General features: G+C 48.0%; 1 protein-coding gene across 1 annotated transcript; it reads left to right on the top strand.

Moving 5' to 3' along the window:
• Positions 1 to 1,185: 1,185 nt before the first annotated feature.
• On the top strand, positions 1,186 to 7,082 carry ACTA1 (actin alpha 1, skeletal muscle). The gene is made up of 7 exons (XM_082217015.1): positions 1,186 to 1,345; positions 3,210 to 3,350; positions 4,066 to 4,390; positions 5,010 to 5,171; positions 5,633 to 5,824; positions 5,948 to 6,129; positions 6,638 to 7,082. The coding sequence occupies exons 2-7, from the start codon at positions 3,222 to 3,224 to the stop codon at positions 6,779 to 6,781; spliced, it is 1,134 nt and encodes a 377-aa protein (XP_082073141.1). The 5' UTR covers positions 1,186 to 1,345; positions 3,210 to 3,221; the 3' UTR covers positions 6,782 to 7,082.
• The last annotated feature ends 2,088 nt before the right edge of the window (positions 7,083 to 9,170 follow it).

The following is a 9,170-nucleotide window of genomic DNA, read 5'->3' as shown; positions in this document are numbered from 1 at the left end:
TGTTTTTCCTGTGATACCTCCCTGATCCAAATACTTAGAAGCAAATCATTGATTTCAGTAAAAAAAATCCATCTCATAATGTCTTTGTTAGTAACATGGCATTGTTTGCCACTGCAAACACAAGAGGTACAGTAATTCTGGGGTAGACAGAGCAGATCAAGAGAGATTTTCTGTATGTGTCCTAATTCAATTTTAAACACTTTCCTGTACAATAAACCCATTTGCTTCCATTCCTTCTCCCAATGTGATCTTAGCATCCTATACTGGAAGAATGCGAGTTCCTGAAATGTGCCCTACATCGGATTAAAATTAACCCACAACAAAAGCGTGTGATCTTATGAATGAGCCCTAGACCACAATAATTGATCCTGAATGAAGAGATGTGATACAAGAGCTCTAAAAAGTAGCATTAGTCTGAGATAAAAGGGAATGAGTTCCTTCCGAGTAAGCATGCACAGGTTGACCCCAGCCTTGTTCACACCTTGCACCGAACACAGGTACAAGCGTATGTGAAAGAGTGTACACGTGAACAAGTCGGTACAACTGCGTATGCAGGTTACACACTCGCTGAATGCAACCCTTACAGTAAAAAGTACTTGAGTTTAGCACGGGTCCAAACCTATCTTGGGCGCCCCGAGCAGCTAAGACGGCCCTGCTCCGAGTCCTGGCCCGCCCTGACTTACCTGGGAGTAAAGCCTATTGAACAAAGCAGGCCTGTTTGCTGGCCAATTCCCCTTCCCGCTCGGCAGGCGGGACGAGGCTGAGCGAGGGGGGTCCGCTGCTGGCCAGCTCCTTCCCGGCGCGGCCGAGAGGGAAACGCGGCGGGCTGGACAGGCGCGTAGGCCGCAGCCTCGCCTCCCCTCCCGCCCTCAGCCCCGGGCCGTTTCCTTCCTCCCCCTTTTCCTTCCTTCCTCCCCTCCTTCCCGGGGCCTGCCCGCCCGGCACCCCCCTCCCCGAGCCGGGGGCTTCTTTCTCCTTTCAGGGCCTGGCGGCTCGGGGGACTATTTGGGACAGGAGCCCTCCTGGCCCGGGGGGCGGAGGAGGTCCCGGCCGGCAGACACTCCTTATACGGCCCGGCCCGTGTTACCTGGGCGCGGGCCAGGCGCTCCTTCTTTGGGCAGCCCCGCGGCAGCGCAAGGGGCCTGGGGGGCTCCGGCCAGGCCGCCCGGGCTCGCTCGGTGCCCGACACCCAAATATGGAGACATTCCTGTGGGTCGGCGGCAAGGGAGGGAAGAGCCCGGCCGGGAGCCTATATAAAACCCACCGGGCTTCCTCGCAAGCCCACCGAGCTGTAAGAGCTGGGAGAAGCAGCAACCGGAGCTAAGAGCCAGGAACCAACCCGAAGGTGAGGAGCGGGCGGGCAAGGGGGATGGATCCGGGCAGGACCACATGATGTGGGGGGAACTCCCAGCCACGCGGCCCGGGGGATACCCGGGAGAGGGAAGGTGGAGACATCGCAAAGCCAGCCCCGATAGGAGGGAGCCTTCCAACTCCTCTCCGGTGCAAAGCAGAAATGGGCAACAGGGAGCAGAAAGCAGCTGCAGCCAGCCGCCTCCGCCTGGCGTTCTTCAATTGCCACTGCTAGTTTTTTTTTTTTTTTTATAAAAAAAGTTTTTCACATTAAATTATAAAAGAGATCCTGCCTGCATCCAGCCTTTAAACCAATCCGGGAGCAAGTTTTCAAATTATGCAGAATCTCTCACTTGGCTTACTTAGGCTGCTGCTAAGACTTGTGAAGATTCTGACACACGCGCTCATATTGTAAGATGGAATCATCCGTAGCCAGAGTCTGCGGAGTCCCTCGGCAAGGATCTCTAAGATGTGGGCTCAGGGTCTGACTCTGCCACCCACGGAACTCTTGTGACTTTCAACAAGTCGCTGCTGGCCACTTGGAGGGGACTCTGAAGGAGAGGGGAGGCTGGAACTGACAGCTGCCAAGTTATGCCTGGGATGAACAAATCCACTTCTCACTTGGAACATAACTGGTTCCATTGGTATTTATCATTAAATTAGAAGGGCTTTGAAGAATCCTGCCCTTTTGTTACCGTGTTTTATATTACTGAATGAATGGTAATTTTACTGTGTGTTAGGCACAGGATGTTGAGCTACAAAGGACAGGAACCATTTTCTTTGAAGGATGAGATTTGATTCTGGGTTATTCTTTTTTCATCCTTTGCTTCCATAATTCCCAAAGTTTTCATGCACAGAGAAAGGGCTCACCCAGTTGGAAGCCTGTTAAACCAAGCCAGATTCTGTAGGGTGTAGCTAGTCCTGTAGAAAGTCCCCAGGACAATCCATCATTTGCAGCACTACAGCTCAGAGTGTTTAGTGCTGCCTGGAAGTACAGGTAAGCCCAGAAGGTTTATCAAGGAAGCAAGCCTTCAAGCTTTTCCTTGCAAACCGTATATTCCACAAGGAAAAATATCCCCTATTTTGTGAGCTGTTGCACGCTGTGTCGTGCTGTTCAGATTGTGTGACAAGGTTTGGGTTATCTCCATTGAGATGTAAAATGGACCAACCTTATTCAACTTTGTCACTCTCTGAAAGTGCTAGCCACTTTAGCCATGTGTCAAAAGTTTGGTGGCGGGGTGCCTTTGCTAAAGCTCTTCAGCATACTTCTAATTCCAGGCACAAGAGCATAATACCTTGTATATTCACATCTTAATATGGGGATCTAGAAGTGGGCGGCCTGCACATCTTTTAAGAGGGAGTTTGATTTAAATTTGATTTTTTCAAAGTGTACAGCTCCAGCCCTAACCACATTTACTATAGACCAAGTACCACTGAATTCAGTGGAGCTTCCTTCTTACTCAAAATGTGTTGGGTTGCATTGTAAAGCCTAACCTATTACTCTGGAAGTCACTGGAGACAAATGGGACTTCATCCTAAGTAAATGTGATTCAGTTTCTCGACCCCAATAAGTTCATCTAACTGTGCTGAAGATTCATCTGTTACTTGGTTTGCAGTTTGCAGATCTTTATTAACAATGAAGTAAACAGGTAGAAGGGGAACAGAAAATAATCTATTTTGCGGCCAGTGTAGGAACTGCTTTCTCCAGATTGATGGCCTATACACCCCCACCATGGTGGAGACACCCTGTCAGACTTCCATAGATGAGAATTCTGCCCGTAGCCTCTAAGCTTTTGTGAGTGGATGCCTGCTGCCCAGTTGCCTCTTGTGAACTCTTCTTGCTTCTGCTTCATCTCCAGAAAGCCGACACCATGTGTGATGAGGATGAGACCACCGCGCTCGTATGCGACAACGGCTCCGGCCTGGTGAAGGCTGGCTTCGCCGGGGATGATGCCCCCAGGGCTGTGTTCCCCTCCATTGTTGGCCGCCCACGTCATCAGGTATTTTAGCCTCTTCTGCCAGCCATGCCCCTCTCCAGCTATAGGCAGGTTGAGACATGGCGACATCTGTTAGATTAATTCCCGTTCTACTGGACCCTGAGTGGGACTGAGGAAATAATATATATGCGAGATGGGCCATTTCTCTTTTCTTTCCCCCACTCTCATTTGGGCTTCCTAGGATTAGCAAGATTAAGTCTACAATTCTGTTAATTCTTACTTGGGTATATGTACCACAGAATTCTACAGAATACAAACGTCAATAGAGCTGTGGCATTGAGCTTATGGACTTCCCAGGGGAATAAGTCTTTCAAAATAGGGATATCAATAAAGTGATTGCCCTAGTAAGCATTTTTTTATTTGAAATGTGAGGTGTGTCCATCATAGCCTATGAGCTTATACTATCTCTGAAAAAGAATAGGAATACATTAAGGGGAAATCAGCTGTTCTTAGCAGTCTGTTACAATGTTCCCTATTTTCCTAAGAAAAGGATAGAGTTTTGTTTGTTGGTCCCCTAAATATATTCTATACAGCTGCTGCTAGGTGTTTTCCTTCCTGCACCTTGTACTTTATTCTCTGTTGTGAAGGAAAGGTCTTAGGGCCTTGATAGGAATAGCTTATAGCTCTTTGCTTAGTGTAGAAGACAGCAATTAGGTTGTCATGATCCACTTCCTCATCCCTAAGAAGATGCTGAGAGCTTTTCCCACTTCCTTCCTAGGGTGTCATGGTGGGTATGGGTCAAAAAGACTCCTACGTAGGGGATGAAGCTCAGAGCAAGAGAGGTATCCTGACCCTGAAGTACCCCATTGAGCATGGCATCATCACCAACTGGGATGACATGGAGAAGATCTGGCATCACACCTTCTACAATGAGCTCCGTGTGGCCCCTGAGGAGCACCCCACCCTGCTCACTGAGGCCCCCCTCAACCCCAAGGCCAACCGTGAAAAGATGACCCAAATCATGTTTGAGACCTTCAACGTCCCTGCCATGTATGTGGCTATCCAGGCTGTGCTGTCCCTCTACGCTTCTGGCCGTACCACTGGTGAGTGACAGGACCAGAAATGGAGAAGAGAAAAGGAAGGATGTCCAGGGAACACTGCAAGTCCAAGACAGAGGGGAGGAGAGAGAGTTGCAGTCCAACTACGATAGGGGGTGCCCAGTCACTGGTGTGGGTTTAGGTACACAGGAAACTGCCTTGGGCTGAATCAGGCCACCGGTTAGTATCATCTGTGAGAACAAGATGCTAGACCAGATGGGCCTTTGGCCTGATCCAGCAGAGCTCTCTTGATGTTCTTACATAGACTGGCATCAGGATAACAGTCATTGTACAGTAGTCTGCTGCTACAGTAGTCTGCTGCTGAGTCTCCTACATGCCTTTACTGGCACTGAGACCGTCAAGAAAAGGAAGAAACTAGCCCCTGTCATGAACAGTTCAGTGATGGAGGCCCCCTACACACCTAGCCATTAGCTAGGATGCCCACTAAGGAGGGAGCACACTTGTCTGCTAGCACTGCCTATGATGCCTGGCAATCTCTCATCTAGATGTCAGCAAGGTCGCATCCCATTCCTCCCTTGCCTGTGTGTCCCGTATCAATCTGGTGCAGCAAGCAGGTGTTGCAGCCTCCTTTGCTAACTTTCGCACCCGTTTCTTGTTTCCGTAGGTATTGTGCTGGACTCCGGCGATGGTGTCACCCACAACGTGCCCATCTATGAGGGTTATGCTCTGCCCCATGCCATCATGCGTTTGGACCTGGCTGGCCGGGACCTCACTGACTATCTGATGAAGATCCTGACTGAGAGAGGCTACTCTTTTGTCACCACTGGTAAGGAGCGTGGCCTCTCCAGCCCTCAGCCTTTGCGCCAGCGTTGGACTTACACCTCCTCGCCCTGATTTAGAACCATCAATACCCTTTGCTCCGACAGGCCCTCGGCTCCTTAAGACACTAGCAGAGGCCTTTGAGTAATTTCTAGGAAGCCAAGCTTTGCTTCTGGTCATCAAGTAGAGGATGAGCCTGGAGGCTGATGCCAGGCTCAGTGGAACCATAAAATCCACAGCCAGCCCATCTCATGTTTTTTGGCCTCATTCATAAAAAGTGTAGGCTAGACTTTCTAGCCCACGTTCTCCCTCTAGTGGCAGATTTTTTAACGTTTAAAAACTGAGCTTCAGTTTGATGTACAAGGTACCGTGCCCGTAATTTTATTATGTGCCTATTGGCTGTTCTCCCCTCCTGGGCGGGATTCTCTTTTGGCAGGCTGCTAAATTCTTCCTCTTCTCTCTTGCTAGCTGAGCGTGAGATTGTCCGTGACATCAAGGAAAAGCTGTGCTACGTGGCTCTGGACTTTGAGAATGAGATGGCTACCGCTGCCTCCTCCTCCTCCCTGGAAAAGAGCTATGAATTGCCTGATGGGCAGGTCATCACCATTGGCAATGAACGTTTCCGTTGCCCAGAAACCCTTTTCCAGCCATCTTTCATTGGTATGTATCTCTCTGTTGAGCATCCTCCCCACTGACCCAACTTCTATGAAGAATTATTTGTGTGCCTGTCGTTCCAGTGGCTTCCTTCACTTTTCTGTTCTTTCACCTTCCCTATGCCACCAGGTATGGAATCCGCTGGTATTCATGAGACAACCTACAACAGCATCATGAAGTGCGATATTGACATCAGAAAGGACCTGTACGCCAACAATGTCATGTCTGGTGGTACCACCATGTATCCCGGTATTGCTGACCGCATGCAGAAGGAAATCACCGCTCTGGCTCCCAGCACAATGAAGATCAAGGTGGGCTTAATTCCATGCATTACTGAATCACAACTCGTATGCATTAGGCATGCAGGAGAGGGAGACCCAATGCTTAGGGCAATTGCATGCTTCTAATCATAGTGCTTGCAAAGGCATCGCCATGCAAGAACATGAGAAATAGGGGAACAGAATTTAATAATCTTGAGAGGGCCGCTCTTGCATGGCTCACCCTGTTGTACAATCATTACAATACAAACGATGCCACCAAATTAACTGGGTAACTTTAATACAATATTAGAGGTGTTGCTAGGAGCTACAACTGGGAATGTGGAGGGAATGTATGAGGACTGGATTAGTATTGCTGTATAACGTCAGTTGTAGACCTCTTCCCAGTACCCAAATGGTGGGAGGTGGTGCCACTGCTTATAAAGGATGCTGCTGTCTAGGACACCTTTTGCAGAGTTCTTCTGTCATTATCTAAGGACTCCTGTATCTCTCCCCCCCCCCCGCCCTCTTGCCAACTGAATCATTCCTTTTCTTCTTGCAGATCATTGCCCCACCTGAGCGTAAGTACTCCGTCTGGATCGGTGGCTCCATCCTGGCTTCCCTGTCCACCTTCCAACAGATGTGGATCACAAAACAGGAATACGATGAAGCCGGCCCATCCATTGTCCACCGTAAATGCTTCTAAACATGTTTACAAAAAAAAAGGATCATTATTATTACTTGGTTACTACTCTCAGGATGACGACATTGTGAGTTGCAGGCTGTTGAACACCTGCAACAGCCACCTCAACGTTCTATTTTGTAACAATGTCTTTGTTGCTGTTGCTGCAGACGCCATGTGACACTGAGTGTATGTAAAGTGTACATAAAATTAATTTATTTTACCTCATTTTGTTATTTTTCAAACCAAGCCCTGTGGAAGGAAACCAAAAACAAAAAAATACTTCAAGAAGCATTAAATCATCAGTCATTCTGTCATGCCCCAATGCAGCTGGCTTTGTGTGATTTATTGCTCTCAAATGCTGTGGGTTGTGCTATTTCAAGCCTTCTGGCTTTTTTCTTTCAAGTAGTTGCAATACATAAATGGGATGGGGAGGTGCTTTAAAAAGGGAACCCACATGATAATGATTTGGGATTCTATAAAGAGACTTTGATTTCCAGAAATCCACACACACAGGTTTCTGTGAAGAGGGTATGCTTAAAATATACACAGAGCTGCTACTACAGATGGCTCGGTCAGACTGAGTGATTAACCCCAGGTCACCCAGTGATAGCTAAGCAGGGATTTTAATTCATATTCAAATCTCATGCTCTCAGTCTGTACCACACTGGCTCTCGGGACTGTTGATGGAAAGAGGAAATTCTTTCTAAATAAGAAAAATAATTTCAGTTGCATTCTTGTGTTTCTAAAGAAACCTAGTTTCTGTCCTCACAATCAAGTTTTACAAAGATGCATAACATTCATAACAGACCCAATTGTTTCCTTGCATTGTACGAACTCCTTAACGAGATAAAAGTTGTTTTCCTGCAGAATTCAGAGACACTGTTTAAGGATATCCACAACTGCCTTATTACTAATTCAGACTAATGGCCCATATTCTTGCCTATCTGTATTGCTGGAGAGTTTCCACCAAAGATCTGTCCAAGAGTCTTGCTATGTGAGATCCTTTAACTAGAGATGCCTGGAATTAAACCTGAGATATTACACATGCAAAACATGTGCTGTGCCACTCAGCTATGGCTCCTTCAATTACTGGGTGTCAAACCTAACTGAGCCAAGGACCTAAAATACCCCAGAGGGCAGGACAGATTAGCACAGCACACTTGGTGTGCAAAGGGACTTGCAGCTCCCAGCTGTTCTTTTCTTTACCATTCCCTCTAAAGGAATTGCATTAGATTCTCGCTAAAGTTTTCTGAGCTACCATACAGTTGGAAAGAGTCTGAAGGTCATCTGGTCCATTTTACTTCAGCCAAAAGCCTGCCACATCCCAAGGACTCAGAGCAAGTTACAGTGTGGTATCATAAGACCATTTCCTGTTTGGAAGACCTGCAGTCTAAATGAGTTTAAAACAGAAATCACTTGCACTTTTGGCACTAAAGGGAAACTCCTTCCTGACCTGACAGCCCAGCCCTCCATTTCCATCATTCCCATTCTCTGGATTCTTAGAAGCATTTCCATCCTCCCTGAGGCAGCACAAACTTGCCTGTCCTTTGTACCTTTTCATCTCACCCATCTACCTGCCTCGCTCTTGCGCACACACCCCTCTTGGCAAAGCCTGGTATAATCTAAATCTGTATTGCCTTCCTAAATCACACATGGATCTGTGACTGACCATCCATAGATGGCTGGGGCCCATCACTACCTTTAGCATCTTCCAAGCAGGTGAAACAGGCTTTGAAGCATCCACAAGGAAGCACAAAGATGGACTGAGCCCAGGTGGGAGCAACCAGACTTGTGGAGCCTTCACAGAAATCCTGCTCCCATTTTCCTTCCAGGGCAAATGGGCAGTCCTTGCATGGTGACGGGATCCTCGGCAGCTTAGCCCCACTGTATGTCAAAAGCAGAGAGCAGGTGCAGACCAGAGGCCCCTTGCCAGAGGAGACTAACACAAGGACACATTCAGTAAAACAAGCTCAGGTCATCAGGCTTGGTAATGAATCAAGCCAGCTTTCTCAGATGCCTTGCTGGAAATGCTGCAAACGACAGATGTCTCGATGACACAGGGTGGGAAAGGCGATACTTTTGCAAGGCTGGGCGCCTTTTGCTCTCTTTTCAGCAACAGTGGGAGCAGTTGCAGAAGCTGGACGGGATTCCTCCCGTACAAGCCCCACACAGAACTTCGGGAGCAAGAAACAAGAACAAAAGCCAAGCTCTTCTGCAATTCATAGAATTGTGGAGAGTTGGAAGGGACCCATCTGTTCCAAACCCCTGCAAAGCCCCTCCATCGAAACTCATGCAGGAGATGTTCCCAGTGACTTGCGTCCTTTATTCTTGGGGTGGGTGTGAAATATGTAGATCTAGCCCATGGGTCCTCCTCATCTGACCTACTTTCCCCAACCCCTGGCAATTTAGC

The sequence above is a fragment of the Podarcis vaucheri genome (genome assembly GCF_965113315.1).
Source record: "Podarcis vaucheri genome assembly, chromosome: 3".
In the NCBI taxonomy this organism is placed as follows: Eukaryota; Metazoa; Chordata; class Lepidosauria; order Squamata; family Lacertidae; genus Podarcis; species Podarcis vaucheri.
Note: the sequence above shows the minus strand (reverse complement) of the source record. Positions and strands in the feature narration are given on the sequence as shown.

Excerpts from the sequence above, each read along its gene's own strand:
- ACTA1 (XM_082217015.1), top strand. The coding sequence starts at position 3,222 with ATGTGTGATGAGGATGAGACCACCGCGCTCGTATGCGACAACGGCTCC. Across the intron at positions 5,825-5,947 it reads TTTCCAGCCATCTTTCATTG|GTATGGAATCCGCTGGTATT; the intron begins GTATGTATCTCT and ends CTATGCCACCAG. Across the intron at positions 6,130-6,637 it reads CCAGCACAATGAAGATCAAG|ATCATTGCCCCACCTGAGCG; the intron begins GTGGGCTTAATT and ends TTCTTCTTGCAG.